Source organism: Aplidium turbinatum, chromosome 9, assembly GCF_918807975.1.
Source record: "Aplidium turbinatum chromosome 9, kaAplTurb1.1, whole genome shotgun sequence".
NCBI lineage: Eukaryota > Metazoa > Chordata > Ascidiacea > Aplousobranchia > Polyclinidae > Aplidium > Aplidium turbinatum.
Window position 1 is genome coordinate 13624011 of NC_137480.1, and position 26750 is coordinate 13650760.

At 36.4% G+C, this 26750-nt stretch overlaps 1 protein-coding gene across 2 annotated transcripts in view; it reads right to left on the reverse strand.

Moving 5' to 3' along the window:
* Window positions 1-5651: 5651 nt before the first annotated feature.
* The window catches only part of LOC145777506 (uncharacterized), a 36117-nt gene continuing 15018 nt past the window's right edge, over window positions 5652-26750 (reverse strand). The window contains exons 4-11 of one of the 2 annotated variants that reach the window (XM_082588890.1): window positions 25217-25299; window positions 24642-24887; window positions 21138-21328; window positions 16990-17116; window positions 15898-16629; window positions 11768-12007; window positions 9669-9746; window positions 5652-7496 (exon numbers count right to left, since the gene is read on the reverse strand). In XM_082588890.1, the coding sequence (XP_082445016.1) occupies window positions 7375-7496; window positions 9669-9746; window positions 11768-12007; window positions 15898-16629; window positions 16990-17116; window positions 21138-21328; window positions 24642-24887; window positions 25217-25299 (1819 nt within the window). In that variant the 3' untranslated portion in view covers window positions 5652-7374. Of the gene's footprint in view, window positions 7497-9668; window positions 9750-11767; window positions 12008-15897; window positions 16630-16989; window positions 17117-21137; window positions 21329-24641; window positions 24888-25216; window positions 25300-26750 lie in introns of both variants that reach the window. The other variant, XM_082588889.1, reaches the window with a different exon arrangement.

Genomic DNA, 26750 nt, shown 5'->3' on the forward strand with positions numbered 1-26750 from the left:
CATTCAGCGTGATTTGTTTACAATTTTTAAAAAAAGGCTGCTTCAAAAGCACACTTTTTCCCCGTAATACTGAATACAGGGTTTATTTAAGATTCAGTTAAAGACAACAGCAAAGACGGCCTACAGAGTGAGGTAAACTTAAAAGTTAAAGTCAGTTAAGGTTAAGTCTTTCTATATGATACACGTTTCTTAAACTAAGCTGCTTGTAGTTTTTCAAAATGCGTTTATGACTATGGCTTATAAAAAGGTCTTCAAATCTTTACTTCAAATGGTATTTTCTTATACTATTCTCTCCGTATATTACTGTTAAAATTTTATTACTGATCTTTGCTTATCTTCTAATCTATCCTACTTCCAAAATTTTATTATTTTTCATTTTATTGCTAATTATTTTTTCTCAAACTCTTTGTCAAAATCTCTACATGAATAAAGATGTGGTTGTACGGAGCTTGTTCTCGGACTAAGAAAACCTTTTCGGAAGATTTGGATATTAAAGAGACGTTGACCTACAGACACCTATACTGACCCAAGCCAGGTTACCGAGCCAGCTTGACAGAGTAAAGTTCTCTCTGGTTGTTGAAGTAGAAGTTAGCTGCAAATTCAATCTAGCTAAGTGCAAATGCTGAAAGTTGAATAATAATCTTTCTTGATCTTTCCATTTCTTTTGAGTAAAAACCAGAATATTTGTTTATCAATTTTGAAGTTGCAATCCGATGTGGTAGAATGTAAAAGTATAGAAAAATCAAAAAATCAAATCCGGTTGCTTATAAAAGTGGTTGCAGTTGTAATTCTTTAGACCACAAAACATTCTAAAGCCGGATTACTCGAATACAGTGTTCGTCAATCATTTGGTGACATAGCCTAAGTCTAATATAATTACACCACATCACCGTTTGGCTCCGCTTCGTAGAAATACAATAATTTGAAGGTACAGTACATGACGACAGTTTAATCAAGGATCAAGATAAGCATTAAAATAATTATACAAAACCTGATGTGATGGGTAAAATCTGATGTAATTTTTGAAATCAGCAGCCTCAATATACCCCAATCACATCTTACATTGCAGACACAATTTTTTTTTTTTTGGCCTTTGTTATCAGTGGTTTGAACAGCAACAAATTATAACTCAGCAAAAAAAAACGATTGCGCTCTTAAAAGCTTAATTCCACTCAAGGCTTAAGGCGGCCTCCTTTTAACCCACTGAAATTTGACTTCATGTTAGTAAGATGTTTTACTGGTGATTTAACCAGACAGACGGGTTAACCAGACAGACAGCTTAAGAGAGCAAAGCAAATTTGTGAAGAAAAGAATGTTTTCAAAACGTTGTACCAGTTAAATTGAATCAGATATAAACACTATTTTTGAACAAATTTTCTTTGAGATCTCCATAACTCGGTGTTATCTTCTTTTGAATATAAACAAAAACCGCAATGAAGTGTAAGCACAGTTCACACAACGTTCTCCCCTTTCAAACATGAACGATAACCATGCAGATATACTTCCATTGATGCAAAAAAAATTTTTTTTACTTTTGGTAAGCTATATGCTTAACCTTTTCTGGTTGGTAAGTCACAGATCTTAATTGGGTGAGAGAATATCAGTGTGTTTTTGCAAATCCAAGTTATACACTGGAAGGTCATTATAGTCAATAAAATTCTTAAATAGGCTTGTTTGTAAAAACTGAGATAAACATGACGCAGTGGCATTTTATTTGAGTCATGACCGAAAGGGTTTGAGTTTGATTTATTTCTGACCGAATTAGTTTGTTGTATTCTTAATCAAGACACCTCGCTCCAGCGGTTTTCAAACGGCAATACCAGCACTCCATTGAGAGCTGGAATCAATTTTAAGAGGGTGCTGAGAAGCAGTGGCGTATCGTGACCATTTTTTTAGGTGTTCATTTTTTTCAGCAAGCTAGCGTAGGCCTATAATCTATTTGTACTTTAAAAAGCTTTGGGCGAACCGAGCCACCTTCATTGCTTTTTTTTAAAGACAGAATTAGATGATTAGATGAAATGCATACGCTACATTCGAACAGTGAAACAGTTCTTCATGAAACATTTGCTAAAGTTTTTATCAAAAGAAAGCTCTCTCCATGTCCAAATCTAACCTAGGCAGTGGTACGCAAGACCACCACATCAGGCTCATTGTGAATCAACCGCTGCATCATAACTTTCAGTAATCGTAGGCAACCATCAGTGCCTGTAGGCTACAAGACATAAGCATGTTGTATAATTATTGTTCGTCTACCTCAAAGGCAACGAATTCCTTTAACTAAGTTATCTCTGCAGCTACTAACTGAGTCAATTCGAAATAAGTTTTTTAATTTACAAAGCAATGACGCAATAGAAGAAATGCAAAAAAACGATGATAAAATCGTAATCAAGAGAAAAGGGTGACACGTTGTGTTGAAAGAAGGCAACATGCCGGAAAGTAAATTACAAACGTATCACTGGACGACAAAAGAGTATGCTTGGGCTACCCACATTAAGTGTAAATGACATAAATGAAGAACAGTTTTCTGTTAATCGCATGGTTGACCTTATCCAAAATTTTAAACGCGCATTAAGAAGCTTACGATAAGCTGACACGACCTAACCTTTTCCAAATTAGCAGCTCACGAGCGTTACACAAAAAAATGACCTGAAGAAAATTCCTGCAGTTTAAGCTAGCATAACTTGACAAATTGATTGCAAGATATTTGGGTTTGCACTGATTTAGGCTCATTTCTAACATTGCGTTTCAACTCTTTTCTTCTTTTTATCACTAATCCTTTTGCAACACACCGGACAACAGAAATTGTAAGCAAGCAAACTTGAGTGCTTGTCAATCTCTTGAGAAATGAGCGGTTTATTTCATTCTACTATACATGGCATTGGATTTGATGTCTGTAAAAACAACTTTTTATGAAGAAAAAACTTTTACTTCTTTTTACAAATATATTTATAAAACCAATAATGTTCATGTAAATTTCAAAGTAGCAGGGTGATAAATTAAATTGATTTATGCTGGATGGAACTAGGTGAAAGTTTTGTTGGGAGAGTGGAGTAAGATGATTTTGGGGACAAGATGATTACCCCCAGTAATTTTTTGTTTAGACAAACAATTTTACGAATTAATACCATTTATTGGTTGTTTGGTAGATGCTAGTTCTTCCATGTCATCTTTAGCCGACTTAGTATGATAGAAGCAGGCAGCTAGACACAAAAAAAGTAAATTTTCATGGTAAATGTAAAAATGGCAAGTGATAGAATCTTGGAGTTTCAGCTTCTTACTGAATGTGGTGGAGAAGTGAAAGGATGTACAATTAAGTAAAGATACAATTCTCTTTCATGTCGTGTCGTTTACAGAATCATTTCACTTTTAGTTTTGAGATAATGACAAGTCAAAGTGAAAAAAAGCATGAATGGGGCAAGATGATCGCTTGCTTGTGGGGCACGATGCTCAGGGGATAAACAAAAATGGACCCAATTTAAAAACCAGATGAAAGATTGCAATAATGTTAAAAGTAGCCTATTAGCTTCTTTCTTTAACTTACAGCAAACCAGAGCTTAGTAGGAAAGCCCTAATTTCAAGACAAACTTGACTTCTTTTAATTTGTAAAAACAAGGATTTGTTAGTACCAGCCAGTAGCTTACTCCACTTAAGCCTAGCCTACAATTTTTTTCTCTGAAGTCTAGATTCACTTTTCTGTATGGGTTTATATTTTTAAGTTTATCATTTTCATTTGTTTAACCTAATATTCAAAAACATGCTGTTCTCCTATTTTAATGGTAGGCTAGTTATATATGGTGTGATCATCTTGTCCCAGAAGAATGATCATCTTGCTCTAGAGTCTACAAGTCAGCGGTTGTGAACTGAGCAAGCGACAACTGAGCATTGTGAGCAAGTGACAGCTGAGCTAGCAACATTTGAGCAAGTGGCAGAAGTTGGTAAAGATGAAACTGAGCAAGCCGACACTTGAAATGTCACAAGTCAGCGAAATGAGTTTAACAAGCGATGACCAAGCAAGTCCTACGTGAGCACGTAAATCTCATTTGCTGACTTGGCAATAGCTGAAATGTACTTGGTGAGTTGAAGCACTTGCGGAGCTATTGCGTGCCGAGTGGTCCAATGACCCTTGCCCCATGCATGTAGTAAAATGATCACTTTGATCATTTTTTTTTAATGCATATATGTACATAACTGCTAGACATAAAATAAAACATCATTGAATAGGTCATCGTCGCCGACATTAAAGAGATAAAAGTAGGTTATATTATTCATCCTAATACTTTGATAAAGTTTACAAAAAAATTGAAGTTATTGTCATTTAAGTAAAAAAGTGATCATCTCGCCCCATTCTTCCCGATGGATGTGAATCTGGCCACTTTCGTTAACGGGGGCATCACCAGATTAAAACTGGACTACGACTACATGGCAAAGCTATAGTGGGATTTCTTCCTTTATCATTTTTCGAAATATTTTGATAACCATGATCTTCATTTGTACCTTCCATCCATTCGTCTTGGTAACAACTGTACGTTTCAGAGCAGTTTTTCTTCTGCGTTGTCAGAGTTCCAAAATATTTTCCACTACATTGTAGGCCAACAAGTAAATCATAGACCTCAATATTGAGCACTGAGAAAGTTTATTTACTGAAAAAGTCATACAATATCGCCAACGATGACATCAGGTGTGGTCACTGATCGAAGTGATCTCATTGACTGTTATTAAAACTACACAATAAACCGCGGTCAGTCTCAAGGCCATATGCAATAAATTTCCGTAGGACTTGAAAACTATAGACATTACAAAGTGGTCACATATTCAATAATAATAAACCTTTCACAATTATAGTCCTCTGAAGAAATTCATTACTTCAAACCCAGGTTGAAAAAGCCACTGGACTAAAACACTTGCATTTATTATTATTATTGTAATACAGAAATTGCTGCAAACATGCAGCGATTAAATTGAAATACAGTAGCACTATCCGACGCGTAAAAATTACCCATTTACATTGTTTCAAAGGTCGCCAGTCGTTAAAACGCTGTAAAAAAACAGATTTTTACTCGTTAGAAAACAAAATTAAAAACAAAACTAAAAACACAACCATCGTATTGAAATAAAGCTGAAAAGTAGAAAGTTGTGTGAAGATAAGCGTAACTGCACACAAAGCAATTGAAGCAAAGATCGAGTACTGTAAAATAAGAAATATTTCAATACAGCTTGAAAAATGTTTTCTTTGTGCAAAGAATTAAATGCTTACGAGCTAAAACTAATAAAAAAAATTATTAACTCGTAAAGCTTTCAACTAATATGCTTTACAAACAGCGTAGTTGAAGAAAATAAGCCAAAATTTCATAACTACATCTTTGTTATTGAGTATACTGTAGTTTGTATTATACAATGTACATCTATGACTAACTATAATTGTCTTGGTTAAATTAACTCTTGTTTTGGCTACACACATGAAAACGAGAATAATTATTCCCCTTATACATATTTGAATTTGTGTTATATAAAGTTTCACTAGAATATAAACCAAAATTTTAGCTCGACATAGTTTACATTCCTATAGGAAACACGACGAAGTAGTGTACACAAAAACAAAGTCAGAGAAATCAAATCCCTTAACTTTGATTCATTGTCTGCAGACGTTAAAGCAATACATAAAAAATCAATCTTGTGAGCAAGAAGAAAAACAAGTTGACAACCTAATAATGTCAAGCAGCAACAAAACTACATCAATTAAAAGGCCATCACTTCACAGCTTTTCTTTGCAGGGCTGTGGAGTCGGAGTCGTGGAGTTGAAGTCGAAAGGATTTTTATGTGTCCGGAGTCGAAGTCGTTAAAAAATGCCGACTCCAACTCCGGCTTGATACAAAACAATAAACAATGAATATTTTGTTTGCAATCCTTTTTCAAGGTATATTGCTTCTTGTTCTCTGTATTGCGCTCTAAAACTTCAGAAGAAAATAGAAGTGTTTCTTTTTGGCAGTTTTTGTGAAAGTCGCAGCTTCAATATCGATGGCAACTTAAAGTGAAATTTTTTTTTAAATGAATATAGACAAAATCTAAAAAAATCTAAAAACCCTTAAACATTTGGCAACACTGAAGCCGGAGTCGGAATCGGCCAGCAGTTATAAATCGAGGAGCCGGAATGGCATATTTTTGCCCGACTTCACAGCCCTGTTTTTTGGGCGAATGAAGTTAACATATCAACACTGAACTAAGAAATTTGAAAACCAATGTCAGTGTATTCAACTGCATATTGACTATTTGCATTTGATAAATTTCTACTGTAATAGCATGCAAGTTTTGATTGAAGCAACAAAAATGCTGGCTTTCGCTCCTGACTGCTTATCAAAGCATATTGGCTTAAAATGTGGGCAGTAATGGGCAATAAGAAATAATGCATTCATCGTTACAAGTGGCGACTGCATGTCTTAACATTTCCTACGCAATCAAAAGCAGCAATGAAAACAACACAATGTCTTGAGTCCGTTTCGTAGGAACATACAAAATGACAAAACAATACAACTTTACATAAACAACAAAACTATTTGAAAAGCATGCCTCTTTTATCAACGACATACAGCAGAGGGATAACACGTGTTCCGATTTGTGTAAGTGTTCGACAAGTAATTGACACGAATGCAAAATGTAAAATCATGAAGCTTCATAGCCTAATGCGGACAATACACAAAAACACATGCAACTAAAAACTGAAAACAAACTGCTGAGCTTTGAAGAAAATCGGGGGTAGTTTTGTAGCATAGTCAATTGACGTGTTATGCAACCACAAACAAAATCGCGTTTAATAAAGGGATGAACAGATTGTTGTATTTGGATGATCAAGTATTCGGCATTCAAGAAAAATGTAATTGCGATGCACTATTTTACTTGCAAAATCTACAATAAAAACAGTAACTTCCCTTACTTTCAAAATGCATTTTAAAAAATATCTCATTGATGGACGCAAGATTTGTATGAATATTTAATTGCAGGAAACGTTTTTAAAAGTTAAGTGCTGTTTCGACTTTTTTTTTTTACTGCTTATTTGTGGAGTACATTGGCCATGTTTGAAGACACAGAGGCAATATCCCCTCACATCACACAAATTATTCATTTATGTTCACATAAATTTTTTTAGGTTTTTCACCGATTGTCTTCACAAACGATTGTTGCAAATAGTAAGAAATTCCTTATCTCACCCTAAGGCACAAAACCAGTAGAGGCGACTTCATAAGTAGCGCGAAAATATCACAACATAAACAACTATACAAACAAGAAAAAAAGCTAGTTTTAATTCTTAACCAGACTATGTTAGCGTTTTCGCAGAATAACTTGACAACATCTTCATTAAAAAAATGTCTGGAAAACGTGTCATTGGGCGCTAATTAACTCCATGGTAGTCGAGTGCTCTTTTCTCCTCAACCTTAGACTTGTCAATGTCGAGTTACTATCGCCACTACTTTCTTGCTGTTGGCATTCTGTGAGAGGCGCGTCTGCAAACATACAAGATAGTTTCACAAGTTAAACTCTGTACTGAGAATGATGTTCCAAATGAAAAGGTGTTATATCAGCTCAGTGACGTAACTAGAAAGAAAATTTTAAGGAGCAATGGCAACTGTTGGGAGGGCAAACGTTATTCAACATGAATTATAATGGTTTTAAAACGTTATAATACTATTAAAACTTTTTTTTGGGGGGGGGGGATGCAATTTTGGGAGAATTCCCCCTCCGCCGTACGTAGCTACGTCCTTGAATCAGCGGCCTAAACGTGAGAGCGTTAATACGATGATCGAAACGACATAGATTCTATCACCACTCGACTGTGAGCGAGGTGTTGGTAAGACGCTTTATGAGGTGCTGCTGGAAGGCACAGCAGATACAAAAATTGGCTTTTTTGTTTGTGCTTATGGTTTATATATTGTAACACATGATAAAAAGAAACTTAACAGTAATTGTAGATAGATTTCCCATATTATTCCAATTTTGTATTTCAAGCGATCCAAATTAGACTTTCAAAAGTTGCAACCCAACATAAAAGTCTCGTTTTAGCTCAAAAGACCAACACGTCAAAAGTCTGGGTTACAAATTTTTCAGCCAGCAAATCGTTTGATTAAAATATAACCTCTAAGTAGGGCCTCATATGAGCACCATCTCCCCCCCACAAAATCCACTAGTAGGTCTCTATGTTTAGTAATCCTTCTTTAAAATAGAACCATAAAGCATTTAGGGCCGCAAAAATTTACATTCATCATTTTAGCAAAGAGAAAACAACTCTTTAAAATTTTCTCTAAAAAAATAGTTGATAGGCAATGCCGACAATGCAGTAGAGCATCTAGAAAAGAAGTTGGGGAAGGACCAGAGTTTTAACAAAGTAAAATTTATAACATAAACAAACATAAAGGGAAAAAATGCACGTTAAATGTTACCGATACATGTGTATTGTGGAAATACAAGCCGAAAAACGCTGCACGATCAAAATATGAGTGGGCCCCTAGGCATAGGTAGGCCCCCAGTCGGAGGTTTGGAAAGCAGTGAATACGCCCTTGCATGATTTAAGTTTTTGAATATCAAGCTTCTGTAGCTGTTATTCTATTTTTTAAACAGTCAAAAAACATAAAACAGACTAAAATGAGTGGGCCTCTAATCAGTAGTGAGCCTGTCCCGGCCGGGAGGTACGGGAGGGGGCAGTTAACAGTAACACGGCCCTGCTTGTAAGCAATTGTAAACAACTCGTGATAACAATCTAAACAAACCAACGTGCTTAAAGTAGTAGAGAGCGTTAGCCGATGAAAATCCATGTGTCATGGTAGGCCTATGCCCTACAGCCCTTCACTATATAAAAATATTGCATGTAAAACCACAATTGCATTCTTCGTATTGCATGTGCTGATATCGTTGCGTTAGGATAAATTGTTTAAATGGTGTGTAAAGAGGATACTACATAATACTGTATACATATACACTAAACTAAGAGTTTTGGTATGATGATATATCGGAAAAGAATCTTCTAATTAATCGGTTATCTTCTCCATTACAATCTTAAAGTTGAAATAAAAATTCTAGGACGAAAATTATTGAAAGTATCCGGCGGCAAAATGGTTGGAACTCCTGGTTAAACACTAAATATTCCAAAATGCAGATAGTCTACTTAACTCATGTTCAACAAACGTTTTCAAAACTCAGTAGGCTATACTGTTTTCATCTTCAGTGCTACATGTATTAATCTGCGGCCTTCCAAGGCTCACGAGCAGGGATGTAACCGCAGGGCTTCGGAGAGCAATCGCTCCCTTAAAATTTTATCTTGCCCTCTTTTCAAAAATTGTTTCTTTATTTTATTACAATATTTTAATGACATTGTACTATATGTTAAACGACGTTTCACAAATGTTTAACTGCATTCAGTAGCGATATTTTTAAACAAACTCTTTATTTCAAACCATAAAGTATTTTTACCCAAACAGTTGCTTTGTCCCCTCTAAAATTTTATTCCTAGCTACATCACTGCTCACGAGTAGAAGCATGCGGCTCATGCTTAGAAAACTTAGGGGATCCCAGCTTTGGCTGCCCCACTGAACTACAGTGTTTCTCCTGAATAAAGCTCATTTTAAAAAGCTGATTGAAGCAATTGTTAAAAAACGTTCTCATTATTTAACGTGCTAGCTTACCGTAAGCGGCTGGTTGGGCAAGTTTCCACGAATCAGAGTATGAAGGCCCGTAAGGCTGTTGGTTTGCAAATTCACTTGCTACTGAAAAAAAAAAAAATTTATGCCATGAGAAAACAAAACAATTTGATGACTTTTGAATACATGGATGTCGCAGTGACTTCACCAAGCATTTGGTCTTCAACTTTTTTGTTGGCCTTGTGATCCCTACAGGCTTTTGTACTGTATCCAGGGCCGTTGTATGGATAATTTGGGCCCATCGTACCAATGAGATCCTCGGACTCAATCCAAAACACTTCTAAGAAAAATGCGTTATATTGGGGGAATAGGTTCCTTGGAAAGGATACAGAGCCTTAAAATCATCCCGGGGGCCAAAAGTACTCCTTGGACCCCTCCCTGTCAACACTACTTTATCCCTTTTGATAATGGAAGATTTTGTCAAACAGTCACTCTCGACATTAATTCTTACGAATCGATTTCATCACATTTAAAAAAATAATTATACCGTGTGATATCAATCGGATAATTCGGTAAAGAAATCGAGTTTAAGTGTTTATCATAATATTTTTTCTATTTGTTCTCTAGATCGAAATCTGTCTGTAACTTAAATGTTTTTGTGCATTTCTTTACAGTTTAAATCAAATATAGTTATTACTATCTGAAGCCTTTACAAATTGTTTCACCTAACGGATCATCAGAAGGTCTTATTCAAATATGTGCATTGCCTAAGAATCACGTATCTCTGGTGTTTTTGTTTTGTTCTTTTCAAAATGACCCATAAATATACGTTGTATGAAAATAATGAACCGTTAATCAACTACTGTTCAACCAATCCCTGCAAGAAACTAAAGGCATTTTTAATATATATGATAACATATTGTATATTAGAGCATGGCTTCAACACTAGACACCAATGCAGTCACTATTCTTTTTCCTAAAAAGTGTAAAATCCGGCCTAACCAGATACCGCCATCTCTTGTCACTATTTTAGCATTTTTTAAATTTTGCAAAGACGCTATATGCTAATAGAAAGATGGATTTTGAAGCAAAAATGCAAAACTTATAACAACCACGAACGTTTAGCTACGTTTATCCAACAACAATTAAGTAATTACGCCATGGTCTGCGCTGTTTTTGTCACGTAGGCAGATTGGTAAACCAGCTTTGAAGACAACTCAGTGAAACAAAACCTCTCACAACTCAATATTTTAGCTTAAACTGCTAATGGTATGTTGTATGACAGCGTTTCTCAACTTTTTTGTATTAAGGGAACATGGTACGAGAAAAATCTTGCGAAACACCATACGAATACGCATTAGGTTGCGCGGAACACCGGTTGAAAAATAATTATTTAACAAGTCGGTTCATAGATGGTAAACGCTGCAAAGTCTAAAAAAATGCTTGGATAATAATTTAACAGGTCTTGATATCTTTTCGTTTTTTTTAATTTGAATTACACTCTTGATAAACAATTTTTTCTTCCCCAAAAAAAGGCTGCTTTAAACAAACGTTCAAACAGTTCAAACGCTATTGGCCATAAATGTGTTTTACTTGGTTTGTTTTTGGTACATTTTGCAAGTAACAAAATAATATGGCTTTTGTTACAATATGTGCAAACATTGAAAAGCCTTCAAAATTAAAATTCACGTTGACCAGTTTTCACAAAAAGAATCAACTTTCCCGATAGCCAGTTGACATGAAAAAATTCTGCCACAGCCACTGAAACCTCGAATCAATCAATTATCAGCTACGTTTTCCGTGAAGTGAAAAAACGCGAAGAGCAGATGATAGAAAGTAAATTAAGTGAACGTTTCGCCATCGGCAGCGTTGTTTAGTGGGTGAGGGTTTGGGAAGTAATTTTTTTGATAATGTGGGTTCGATTCCCATTCCTGCCATAACTCTTTTTTCTTTCATTATTACTAAACAAAAGTTCAAAGCAAGGATCAACTCTCTGGCTGAGTGCTGCAAGAGTCGCAATGGCGGTAACCACTTCCACGTCACGGACAATGTAGCTTCTGATTGGTTCCAGGTTTCAGTGGCTGTGGCAGAATCTATTTATGTTAAAGTGGCTACCAACTTTTTCACATGCTTACTCCACCTACCGGCTGTTTCTCCATACACAGAATGTCCAGAACCTAACACTGGAGGGGGTTTATGAGCAAGGGAAGACGGTGTCGATTTTGATTCTCCAGTGTACAAAGCTGTGTTGCTGGAAGCCGAAAATGGAAGATCGTTGTTGTGTGAAGAAAGAGAAGTAGGTCCCATGGAAGATTTAGGGATGCAAACAGGACTTCCTCCAGCTTCACAACCTTCGGTTCTACTTCCGTCATGTTGAAGTTGTCCTGGGAAGAAAACAGGGGTTGCTGTTCAAATGGAATGCATTTTTGCAGAGCAGAATTCTAACTAAATTAAAGACAAAGGCAATCAAAGTATAATTTAAATCAATTGATTAAAACAGACATCCATCATAAGCAAAGTTTTTTAAAGGCGTCCCAGTTCATATTCAAGGTGTTTATTATAAAAAGAAAACTTACTATCTATAAGTTAAAAGTTAAAAATACTAATCATACTGATCACAGTGTGTACACCAAAATGTCACTGGGGAGAGAAGCACCGTTTCTAGCTAATTTGGGGTCGCTGATCACGAATATGGCCATTAAAAGATGTTCCTGTGTACAGTTTTTTCGAAAAATTGAATTTTTGTTTGCACTGTACTGCAAACTGTAAATGCGGAAAAGTTTAGGGGGTACCTAAAACTTTAAAGCATCATATATCCGAAACTATACAAGATATTGAGCTAAAATTTGTAATGCATGCCTATATCATGCTAAATAACATATTGACCTAGTTTGAGCAAAATCGAAGTGGGTGAAACAGAGAACTTTATGATTGTCACGACGTTTGGCATGGAATGACCCAAATACCCCAAAAAATGCATTTTTGAATTATCTCAAGAACTAATGCATTTAGAGAAAAGGTTCCTTTTATGACATATAGAAACATAGATATTGTGCATCTTTTGACATCAAAACTGACTTTTTACTATGAGTAGTTAGAGAGTTAGAGGATTTTTTAATAAATTTGACCTTTCGTGACCTTTATTGGGGGGTAGGTGGCTGAGTTTTAGGGCCTACCAAAAAAAGTTGTGTAAATGTCATTTTTTAACGGTTTGCAGAACTCCCCATGTTAAAATTGCAAAAAAAATATTTTTCAAACCACCATAATGTATTGGACATGTACTGGTACCTAAATACATATGTGTATTGTGTATGTCTACTAGACCTACATCATATTACAAATTTACCATGAAACCCTCTACATCTGACTCTCGAAAGTGATCCTGTGTTAACCATCCAGATAAATTCTCTTACATATGCGCCTATGCCGCTTATACATTGTAGTGGGCAATAGACGACCAGTGACGCCACATATTTCCGAATTGTATGCGAAATATTTTGAGATCAAGAACAGAAGCTGGGCTCCTTACATCGTTTGTGCAGATTGTTCATCAAAGCTAGCTGCGTGGAAAGCAGGACAGAAGAGAAGTTTGTTTGCCATCCCCATGGTGTGGCGTGAACCCTTTAATCATGCATCTGACTGATACATTTTTTGCCTCACGAAACTGCCCCAAGTATTGAACAACGCAAATCGGGCTGCCATTGAGTATCCTCATTCCTCATGTTCCCACTGCAATACGACTTGTGCAGCATTATGCTGATGACCCTGACTTATCCATTCTGTATATCCAATGACTGAACAACGTGATAGTGACTCAAGCACTGTATCAGATTCTTATGTATCCTCATCTGACTGCCATGAACCCAGACTACGATGCAACCACCACGAAATCTTATTACCAGAGTTCAACGATTTGGCCAGAGCACTGGAGTTGTCAATGAGACATACAGAGTTACTTGCTTCACGGTTGCAACAGTGGAAACTTACAGATAAAGCTGTCACTGCTTGGGGTGTTCGTGAACGAGGAAAGGAGTTCATTGACTTTTTTCGAACAAGGTGATTGATGATGGGTCCAGCTGACATTTTGCAATGATGTTGTGGGACTGATGGGTGATCTGGAAGATCAACATATGATCCAGAGGACTGGAGACTCTTCATCAACTATTCTAAGGAAAGTCTCAAAGCAGTACCACTGCATAATGGGAATAGAAAGTCATCAGTCCCTGTTGCATATTCTAGAATCTAGAACAATGAATGAGTCAAGAGAAAATATGAAAGCTATCTTGGAAGCCATCAAATAGGATACATTCCAATGGTACCAGTGTGGAGACTTCAAAGTGTTGAACATGCTGATGGGAATGCAATTGGGGTATCGTACACAAAGTACTGTTGTTTCTCATGTCTATGGGACAGTCGGTCCGGACAATACCACTACATTCAACAGAAATGGCCGGCTAGGACATCATACAACCCTGGAGAGCACAACCTGGCCAACATTATAGTAGGAGATACAAGGGCCAGGATAGCCGGGCGATGTTGGCCGGATTCTGCTGGTCTAGGAAGAGAGACTTTACTGGTGAATGCAAGCGCAAACCTTCAGAACAACACTTCTGAGTCCTGCCTTAACTGGATTTAGTCACAGGCGCTATTAGCTCTGACTTTGCCACGTTTATTTAACACAGTGCACCCTAACTCTGGTTATATATTATATAGAATAATACAACTTATCTAATATTTTAAAATCTCTTTTTCTCAAAAATAGTACACAGGAGCTAATTTTAGTGGTGAAATTCGCGTTCAGCATTGTCGATTTGACGATAAAACATGTATCTATTGCCAGTGACAAATTTTTTAGTCAAAATGTACACACTGTGTAATTCTTCAATTGTAGTGTTTCCATTTATTATATTTCTGCAATTATAGAGGAAGGCTGTTATTTTTACACTATTTGTATGTACAGTATTGTTATAATTTACAAGTAGCAAAATAGAAGTCTTTTATTCAAAACAAGTCGTGTGAAAGTTTTTCGTTTAAATTGACCGCTAATTGACAACATAAATGGCATGATTAGCGTTGATTCACACATTTATATCAGTCATCAAATGATTTACATTACTGATCATGGAGTCTTAATGTGCACCAATCAATTACACCAGTAAATGCACCATAACACAAGCACCTACCAAAGAACATATCAGTTTACCGACGTATGGTCTTGTCAGTGTCTCACGTGAGTTTACAGCCAAAACAGTCTCTAAGACTGTAGCACTTTGTAATTTGTTTTGAAAAATTCATCTTGTTCATGCAACTGTTTGTTGTTGGCTAAAAGGAAAATGTTTTCTGTCGCAATACTACGTAAGACGTAAGTTTACAGTCGCGACACGTTTTAGATCGTATTTTACATTCGAAAAGCTTCCTGAACATATTACAGTAAAATGTACCGTCATACTTACTGTACGCCAGCAAATTACAAGACTGTTTATTGGTAATTTAGAGTCATAACTTATGCCGTTGTAAACTTTTGGGAATTATTCATTAAAACCGATCAACCTTCTAATAAAAACTTCAGAAAGATATTTTGCATAAAAGTGATGTTAGATGTTGAAAGGGGTGGATATTAGGTGACATCATGCGAACTACGTAGTGAGTGTGGGTTGATGACAAAGCACAGTTTTGTCATCAACCAACGGCGTCTTCGTAATTTTAGTTTTAGTTCACTTTGGAACAAATTTGAAGGTCAAAATGCCTGTATCAAATGAAATATTTTGTATGAGAAGCTGGCAAATCCAGCTGTACTTAAAAACGGTTCAGGAAAACATCTCAGTGTTTTTACAAACCTGCTAATAGCCAACAGTTCTTGCTTATTGTTGTAAAACTTTTACATTACAGCAACCTTGAAACGTCAAGCATATGAAAAAAGGAAAGGAATTTTCTGAACATACTCCACTTCTAAACTTGTTTAAAAGATGTTACAGTAGATCTAACTAAAAAAGCAAAAATGAGCCTGATCCACATTTTGTTCTGTACGCTTGCTTCTGCATAAATGTTCAGTCATGCATAAACAGTCATGACGAGTATTAAGTGATGCTGCGCAAAATTTCAAACAATTTATCACACTAGTTTATGCTCAAAATCCCAGTGAGTTGGTAGCTTTAAATTAATTAGAGCGACGGATAGTTTTTCTGGTTGAAACGCTTCAAACCAATTTAAATGAAATACTTGAATTAGTGATGACCCTCCCAGTAAATTTTTAAAAACTCTTTACTCCTAATACCTGAGACATGGCTTTGTCCTGATGAAACAGATGATGCAAAATGATGATGACCAGGATGATAATAATGAGGATGCGATGAACCATGCAATAGAGAAGGAACAGGTGGAAGCCGGGAGTAGTTCGGATCATCAGAGTGAGGAAAGCGAACCTGGTGGTCTAATGCAGGAGGGGTAGCAGTAAAGAAAGGTGGGCCAGAAACCAATGGGGCAGTGAGACCATTATGATGTTGCGCAGAGGAGTAAACAGCAGGAAAAGACACGCTTGAGTAGCCGGATGATGAAGTTTTAGAAGAAATTGTTTGGGTTTGCGGGTAACTGGGTGTCGATCCGTAACCGGACGAGTCAATGGATGCGTTCTGCTTGGTTTGCTGATAACCGCCACTTGTCTTTTTGTCTGGAGTTCTATGAACACTTGCAGTTGGGTTAGCTTCGTACTTTGACGGTTCACTGGTTTTCAAAACCTTGGCCCCGTGGTCATCGACAGTAAGATTAGTTAAACCAGCAGCGTGAACAGTTCCACGCTTTTTTGGCATCAGCGTTGTGAGCTGAGGCTCGCGGGGTGAATTGGCAGATGACAGAAGTGGTTGAGTTGGAGTCCCTCTTGCATTTGTATTGTTGCTGTGGTTACCATTAGCTGACAAACTGCTGCCGTCACTGCTGTTCATCGGTTGAGTCAAGCTTGGAGCACTAGGATCTGGTTCCGCTTTTACGCAAATACTTTTGCAAGACGGAACTGAAGTGCATTGGAGGAAAAAGATAAAGGTACGAAAGATAGCATGAAAATGAAATGAACATGGGGATGAAAAACAAACAAAATTAATATGAATCTGTGTTAATAAGTGTTATTGTAGTATTTTCTATCAGTACAAAAACCACCGTTCGAAGTTTTTCTTTACTCCAGCCTAAACCCATTCCAAGCAAGCATATGAAATCCGACTGCGTTTTATTATGAGTATTAATTTTACATCAGAAAATAGTAGACAAACTACATTTCTTGCAACTTTAAAGTCGGTGCCAAGTGGCTTTGATTTTACAATTGGGCTGACGGAAAAGACGATACTTTTTAGTCAGTTAGACATGGACTATCGCCCACCTCCGTAGTCAGTAGACGAGCTTCCTGGCCGTGAAGCAACCAAGCTTCCATTCAATGAATTCGGTGACGTGGACGCTGGGGCAACACCACACGGAACAAATTCAGTGTATTCGACATTTGACAAGCTCTGAAAAATAAGAAACTGTTTTAACGTTTTCTCGTTGTATACATCATTTGCACCTGCTATGAACGCAGAGTTAAATTGAGTTGAAAGTACCTCTGACAGGAAAATAAATTTGCTAAATTTACCTAAGATACCAAAGAGATGACACTAACAAACTTCCCTGACCAACAAATCATAAAAAATATCAACAGGCTACTAAGTTACACGCTTGCAAACTTTCGTTCACTTTCGGCAAATCTGGCACTCATTCAATTGCGAAAATAAAAACGGCAACCTCGCTGTGACGTCACCATGGGTGGGAATGATACATTCTTTCTCTGTGGTGAGTTGGTTAGGTATGGTACGACTGCTCCAAAACGTCAATGTGTGGGACTCTATAGGTCTAAAGCATGTGCAAAATGAGAATTACCGAAATGAAAAAGTCAACTTATTATTACTATGAGGTTTAGATCAAATAGATTGAGTTTATTTTCATCAAACAGCATCTCAATTCAATTGAAATTGCAGTTTTTCTAAACTCTTGTAGGGCTACAATTTGGATAATTTTTTATTTGTCCTAATCTGGCTATATCCATTTGCAGTGTAACAGCAGTATCTCACAGACAGTACCCTTAATTTATGGTTGAGGTAATGCCTGGAAATTGCTGTTTATGTGACAGAGTCAGTGACAAAGACGTGTGCTATCTTTTCATGCTTTCAAACAAAACAAGGTGCAGAGATGAAAATAGTCAAAGTTTTCTTCAAGTGTTCGAAAGTGGGATGGACCATACAAAACTAGTCGTATATGTTCTCTTCACTTCAATGGAGATGAATTTGTTTACAACACCAACCCGATTTGGATCTTCTCAGCAATGAGTGGCGTGCTGGGAACTGTAGGTGGTGCGTTTGCCACAAGTGCGAGTCTATGTCCCAGCCCAATGAATGTGTATGTTGCCGTGAAGTGCCACAGACGAAAGAACTTTTGAAGAAAGACGCATCTAGCTGTGTTACCAATTTGACCAATTTTGAGGCACACTTACATCATGCAGTTCTGAGGACTTTTTTTATGAGGAGCAGGAAAAACTGGAGAAAAAGCAATAAACCGAAAGGAGAAAACGGAGACCTATCAAAAGAGTAAGGATGCTACATTAGGCTAAAAATACCCTCACGCTAAAGAATGCACACTAAACGAAGTTATTTTATTTCCTTGCAGGCAGTATCGGTAATTAGTCGCTTACAGGCATGTATTGGAGTGGATAATACAAGGTGGTGCTCTCGGAAGCAACAATCGGATTGTGCTGCCGTCATGCATTGTTTGGCAAATCCGAAACAATTTTCAAGTCCAGATGGCCGTTACACCGGATTTCAATGGCCAACTGAAGGCACATTATGAGAGAGAGAGAGAACTTTTATTTATTTATGAATAGTGATGAATGATGATGAATTAAATATGAATGATGATTCGTACGATTTCTTCATTTTTCACTTCAAGTATATTTTAGGTTTTGTAGGAACATATCCAGTACAGTTTTATTAAACTGCAAAAAAGAATAAATCTTCCAAAAAAGCAACCGCTTGTACCAACTCCAACCAAACTGTGATCCACCAATTACATCTAGAAAGCATTTGTTTTATCCGTCGCTAACGACGCCCACCCACGATGACATAACACCACCAAAGTCGTCCCAGAGCAGTGAAATATGGACTTTCGCCTGTGGTGGCGCTGCGGAACTGTCGTTTTGTATAAATTTCGCCCTAACCAGTCGACCTTCGAGGTTAAGATTAAAAAGTTCGCTAAGCATAATTCTGCGCTAGAAAATGCTTAGAAAAGTTACTATACTTGGGTCCAACTTGTCAGGGGCACTTGAAACAGTAAAAATCTATAATCAACAAGGTCATCACTCAATTTTAGGTAAGTCAAATACCTTGAGCATTCAAAATATATAATCATATTTATTGGTTTTAGAACCATGACTAATGAAGCTTGCGCTTAAATAATATTCCATCACATCAACTTTTAAACGAAAGCTAACTCTAAATAAAACAAATAATGGCATCACGGTATTTTATCAGTTTGTTTTTTTTCTGCATATTGATCTTTTTTAGACTGTAATTCAAAACAACGGTAAACAGCCAAAACTTATCAGGGTTATATATGACCCCGCTGAAGTATTAGAATGACGATGATAGGCTTTAGATGAATTTCATCTATTGTTAAGCTCTGGCCATTACCCTTTCATTACCTCTAGTTACAGCGCAAAAAACAAAAATACTAGTCTCGAAAGCATAGGCTTTACTTCTTCAGATTATTGTGCTGAGCCAAGATAGAAAATCCAGTGAAGCGGTAATGATAGCTTTGAAAGGCACAATGCCACAGGTAAAATATTGGACCTTAGAAGATAAGTGGAAATTTTTAAAACATCCCTAGATCTACCAAAATGAAAACATAAGTGACTTTTGTAGTAATTTTTTACAGCAAATGAAGACATTTCATCAATATTTGTAAATTAAGGTGGCTCTTTTTTGAGAAAAAAACGTTTAAAGATCGGTAAAAGCGGCAAATTTATGTGACTGATTTGTGCATTTTGAAAAACAAATTTCCTAATTCTTTCTAGGTTAAGCCTTTATGGCTAGACTTAGTAATATCCAGTTTATGCCACGAATATTTTCATACTATTATCATCTTTATGACGACAGACCTCATAAGCAAAGCCATCAAAGGGAAAATCAAAGACGCCAATCAATACAAAACTACTGTTCTTGTTACTGTCTTTAATATTAAACATACCTAGCCAGTAAATCAGTTTTACGGAAAAATTTAATCTACAAAAATGATGAGGTGGTCTTTTCTACTCAGACGACGATAGGACATTGACATAAGCATTAAAAATATTCATCCGCTTGGCCACAGAACTTACCGTGACTAAATTTTTGAAATATTATTGGTGGCGGTTATAGGCAAATTGTTCGTAAGCAATTGTTCGTAAAGCAATTGTTCGTAAAACAATTGTTCGTAAAGCATTTCTTCGTATACATCAAATTTTAACTGCATGCACGAAAAAATGCTTTAGGAAGAATTGTTTTACGAAGAATTAATTTTACGAACAATTGCTTGCGAACAATTTGTCGGACACCATTGGTGGCGTGTCTGAAAAGTTTAACAAGCCATTTTAATGATAAGATTTAAGAATAGTTGGTATTGAAATGCCGATACCTAATTGTATTGGAATCAGATGATCACTTTTGATACTAGGCTGCCGCTACAGCCTAACTGAGCTCAAAACATGTACAAACCAGAACGCTTATAAAACAAAGAACAAATTTTGATATCAAAAAAATTCTGAAGATTCGCTTATTTTATCTTTTTTGTTTTTGAAGGTTATTTTTACAGAACAAATTTCTTTTTATTTTGAGAAAAACACACAGTTGAAATCACCTTTTTTATGATGAGTCTGATGACAAATATCCAAAATGTTTTTTTCTTAGCATGAGCTGTACTGGGCAACACCAACCAGAAGAAAATTTAGGAAAAACGCATGACACCAAATATGCTTTCTATTTTTCTTCAATAATATATTCGCTGAAATACTGAATCTCAGCAATTACGTATGGAATGATAATTGCAATGGGTCAGTAGCACCTGCGCTAAATTGTAGAATTGTGAGACTAACTCTTGTAGCTTTTGCAATTAGATGCGGGCTTATCTCCGAAGAGCCTAAGATTGTTATGAAACAAACACTTCCTCTTTCTCTCTGACACAACATTTCAAGATTTTTTCATGACTGTCATTTTTTTTCAATCTGCCTTTTCAAAAACAAAAAAGAAATACACTACATATGTGCCAAACCAATTGAAAGTGAGTAAATAAGCACATAATGACTTGCGGAATATTTTCATGAAGATAAATAGATTTTGATGAAAAGTTACTTAAATGTGTATTTATGATAGACGATAATTTAGTGGCTTAAAGTTACTTTAGCCTTATTACCTGATATTATCATTAAGCTAAATAAGATCAAAAATTTTTCTTTTATTTGGTCATTACCTTATTGTCTCTTGCGGGCTCTTTCATGTTCGCCTCGACAAAGGCTCGCTGCTGGTTTTGCAGGCTTGTCTGTTGATGCGCGTTTGTCATGGAATGGTTTCCTTGCAGCGGAGAATTGACGTTATTATAACGTTCCTGATAAGCACCGGCTCGGCTATTGATATCAATAGCAACACCAGGATATCCGTTATCTGTTGACAAAATAAGAAATGAAAAATTTGTCTCTCAGTTAGCTCAGATGACTTAGCATATGAGAGCGGTATATATATTAAACTACATTGCACAAAAAGCTACTTTTACGTCGACAACTTACGATATCTAACAAATTGAGTTGCTTCTAATTTTTGTTATTTTTCATGGTCTTTTATGTCATTTTGTTTATCAATCTTGCTTCTGTGTGTACAAGACACAACCGATAGTGGATATTTTCTCATGACGTGCCCAATTAAGCTGGCTCATAACAATCTTCCATACAACACGACATATAGGCCTACAACATTTGAAACAAAGGGTTAGGCTGTCGTCACACAGTCCCTCATTAGTGCGGTGTCATTGTTTAGTAAGCATTATGACGATGAACTCAACGATATTTGAGTAAAGCAATCTTAACATATTGAAGCGACGCCATCTAAATGTGTAGTCTTCCATCACCCAGGCCCCTTTGGGATGAATCAACCTTTATCTCTACACAACGATGCAGGTGCATTGCTTTATATAGCCCAAACCCCTTGTTTGGAAGTTAAACATCAAAATTTCTGCAGTACAAACAAAAGAATATCACCTTTCCAAAAAGTCAAGCGGTTAGATCTTAGAGCTTATACTTCAAACAACAAACTCAAAGCTTTGCAAGAAAACTTCGCTAAAATGCTAATCAAATTCTGTGGCCGTTTTCCAAATGCGTTACTCCCAAATCTACCATCTAACTTAAAGTAAAACAACGCTAAAGCAGAAAAACAAGTTCTGAATTAACATTTGACTCCATCCATCACTGAGTGACATTGAGAAATCGTAATAAAGTGGGCCACTTGGAGCGGCTGGTTGAAGATCCCAATCGCGTGCAAAGGCAAAACTATTTATTTTTTTGTTTTTCAGAGGTTAAGTGTCTTCCATTGGCTGATGTGATAATTTACAAACTGAATAAACCATTTAAGACTGAGACACTTTAAGTGTGATATATTATCTTAAAAACCAGAAGGCCAGCATAATTAATCAAAACAATTTATAAAAAAATAGTTTATGAAAGAAGATACCATTGAAACGTTTAGCCAATAGACAATTCGTGGCATCGCACATTGTTCAATGTTCATGTAACACATCATTAATAGAAGACATAATAAAAGAATTGGGGCATCGTAAGTTTCAAGAAATCAACAACTCTTCTATGTTGGCATCAGTGGTCGTTTAAATCTAATATATCCTGAATCGCTAAAGATATCTATTTTCTGGTCTTGAATGAACTACAAGGTCGAAAAAAAATAACTAATTGAATGATGATAACTTTTAATTAAATCAACAACGGACAAAAAAAAACGGAAGAAGCCCCTTTTTGTGTGAATCTTTTGTTTGATAGTGTGTCAGTGAAATTAAGCAACACTTATCAAAAAGTTGTCGTTTCTCAAAAGTACGTTCTTAGTTTCGGTTTGTCAATGATTTTATTCAAGCGATGCGCTAACGATGACCAACTTTGCGCAGTATATATTGAATTTGTTTCCTTGAGTGAACACTGAGCAGTTTTACTGCGACACGAAGTGGAAAAAGGGTATTGCTTTCATATCAAACTACAACCCAACATTGTGCATTTCCGGTTCACTGCGCTATTAATGTAATGAAAGGCTTAATTCTGGTTGGATGGTTCGAGTCACGTCATCACTTGACGTTCAACTTTTGAACCTCTATAATTATGCCTCGTGGAACACTGCGGACAGCGCGCGTCTCTTCTCAACTCCGTTAATTGGATGAAAGAAATTACCGTACCTTCGGAACACGAGACTACTTTTCCGTCAGAGCTGACTGCATTCCGCCACAAACCAAAGCAAAAAACAAATCTCGCTTCTTTCCGCTTAAGTTCAATCTCAACGGATCAAAAAAAAAACTAAAAAATTAATGCAGTATTCAACCAAAATTTCGGTGAATTAATCAGTCGCCATCACTTCCGTATGTCCAGCTTACAGGTAGCCCTGCTGGGTTGTGTGGGTGCGTTGACACAACACCTTCATCTCAAGTCACGTTTTAACTTAAAATGCATTGCACTACGGGAGAGGATTGTGATTATGTCCATATTGCGGGGGAGTTGACATTTTGGTCGCAAGAGTAATGGTCTAAGCATTCCAAAAAACAAAAAGGGACTGTGTCACCTGAGAGAGTTTTGGGATAAACAAGGGGCTATGAGAATGAGGCTCGAAAGGAGGAGTAATCGTTTGTCTCTTTCATAACGCGCAACTGTTCCCAAACTTAATTGTATAAAGGCAACACATGATTAAGATGATTCACTGTTCCCATTCAATTACGTTTACAAAAATCGTGTTGGCTGACAACTAATGCGGGACATACGATAGCGTAACTGTCTCCTTGTTTTGACTGAAACAAAAAAATTGCCTTTTATCCTCGGGCAATTTTCGAAACGAGCTCAAAATTTACCTGTCTTTGTTTGGTCAAATTAGTTTGACGTCTGTATTAGCTTTTAAAGGAAATTTATTTTGTGGGTTGTTCCTGTATTTGCAGCGCAGGAAATTACCGAAGTAAACGTGAAATTGGGGAGAGTCGGGCGACGAAAATAATAAAAAATCTCCAGTCGTTTCTTAAAATATTCTTGTCTGCAGTCGGTAAAAATTGGTTACTTTAAAAGGAAAGTCGTTAAAAGCTAAAAACTTTTTCAAGCAAAAAGAAATTTCGAAATGACATTGCTATTTAATTTTTATTGTAGATTTTATGACACCATTTACGACTGGTGGTTTCATAAAGTTTTGTAAAACCATTACCAAAACAAACCACTCATTTTGACATCGAATCAAGTGAAATGTTTCCCTATAGCCTATGACGTTTCATTTGATTTTGTAGATTGCTAGATAGGTTGTAAAACCAGGTTGTCTATATGTGTTTAGATTATTTCCTCCAAGCTTTGAATGACATTTTTTAAGCACTGAGTAGATTTTTTCATTGTAACTTTAACAAAATTGGAAATGTGCTTTGAAATCAAAGCATGGCTTGCCTTTTGTCGTTGTTTTCTATTTCTTGGTGAGATGAAATATTTTAATAAGTTGTCGGAGCACTACGTGGTGTAACCTTTCCGTCTTAACTTTTACTCCTAGGCTACTGTTTGGATTTGTTTTTTACTTCTGCTAAAACGCTTTGTAAAATATTAAAAGTGTTCATTTTTGTTTGGCATCGTTTAAAAAAAGACCAATTTTAAACAATACCAACTTTTAATTTTTTTTTAGTTTTAATTGGTTTTTGTACAGGGATTAGTGCCAGTGTTGCCCCTGTAACTTCAAAAACATATATTACCTTGACAGGAATGATGCTGATAAACCGGCACATTGTCTCCCGAGCTTATGTGGGGAGCTTTTTGGTAAGGATACATGAGATTTGATCTGGAAGATTCGGGAGATGCAGCAGCTTGGATGTGATGAGGATGCGGTGGAGGAAAATTATGTGAATTAATAGGAGGAATCCCTAAAATTCCATTGATTGTATAAGATGCCCGGATGTCGTGCTCCACCATCATTGACGGAACACCAGAAGTTGACATGCCTAGATGTATCAAAATTAATTTAAAGCAAGCATTAAGGTGATATTTATGCAAACAATGAAACCACAAATTTAACAAGAAAACTTTTAAAATAAAACGGTGAGGAGTGTTAGAAATGGAACTACAGCAAACCATTTACAATTGTAGAATAAAAAATTTGTTTAAATAAAGTTTCAATTTTGTAATATAAAGTTTCAAGGTGTAAAGGGGAACATGTTTCAAGGTCAAAAAGTGCTGTAAAATTTGCTTGAATTTACAAGCCCGTCAATACAAACAGAATGAAAAAAATGCTTGTATTTATCTCGGTTTTCATACAAAAGCTGATAATCACCTATGCTAGACGGTGGCATCCCGACCACTTGAGAGAGTTGATGATGGTGTTTCGCGTTTTCAGCCGATTTATTTCTCACAATTCTGCAAAAACAAAGTAAAAAATTGCAATGAAAACAAATTTATATTAAGTTCATAAAATAAAACACATTTTGTAAATTTGCTACTTTTTAACACATATAGATGGTAGCCTACTGCTATTTTGCATTCATCAAATGCTGGCACCTGTACATTGTACAACAATCTAACCTCTTAGTGTAATTTATTAAGAATCGATTTCGCTATAGTAATGCCATCTTCAGGTATCACATGTAAAGAAGCACATTTCACACATATAGGTCGTAAGTTACAAGTTGTAGGCTAACAAGCATCATTCCAACAAAAGTTTCTCAAAATAGTTTTAGCTTTTCAAGGTCCATTGCTTGAAGTTGATACAGTAGGCCTATAGCACACATGACCTTGGCTTACAACACAGACCTTGTTGTATATCTGATACAATTTGTCTATTGCACTGTTTGTGCAGTGAATTAATGGTTTAAATTAAAGTTTTGTTTTTATGTAGGCTTAGAGCTCTAGCTGGGCTATCGCCTATGTAGGCTACAGACAACCAGCAACCAGTGGCGTAGCCAGAAATTTTTTTTGGGGGGGGCCAAATATTTGATGAATCGAATAGAACGACAAAGTGTTTGACTTAAGACATCGCCACCTGATGTGCAGCGGCGTATCCTGGTGGGTTATGCAAGGGAAGCAAGAAAACTAAGGGGTTAGATCGTGCCGAAGGCACGCGTATTATAGGGGGTCCGGGGGCATGCTCCCCCGGAAAATTTTTGCAAAATTACACTAAAATAATGGATTATAGCGCTTTCTGGAACACTTTTAGGGTAATATTAGTATGAAATTCATTAGCAGATCAATGGCTATTAACTTATTAAAGGTAGCTCTTGCACATGAACGGGCAAAAACTGTGGCTAAAATCAAAGAACACCAAAAATTCAGCTACACATAAACTCAAAAACTACATAATAAAAACCCAACAGAGTAAGCGATTCTGAAATTGCTTCCACAGATTAGTTAAAAGAAGCGTAAACCGGGTAAACTTTGCGCGATTTACGATTTTCAAAATTTATTGGTGTCTTTCTCTGTGTCTAAAACAAGTCCTGGGGGCGTTAATAGTCAGATGTCTTGGAAAACGATAGGCTATAAATTTCTACAAATTTTATTACATTTTTAACAAAGGGCTCAACTTCGGAATCCAAACTTTGAAAATTTGGGGGGGACCATGGCCCCTTTCGCCCCCTCCCTGGCTACGCCTATGCCAGCAACATACATTATATGACTTTTTTAATTCAAATGACCCATTTACTTAACCTACTTTGGCCAGTTTAGTTAGTCAAGCCTTCATAGGCCGACTTTCAAAAACGATTTAAAATGAATGTATAGGATAAGAGAAAAGTACAACTATGACATCATCAAAGCTATAAGAAATAAGGATAATACACCAGGAGCCACAAAATCTTATTTAAAGCATGTGATTA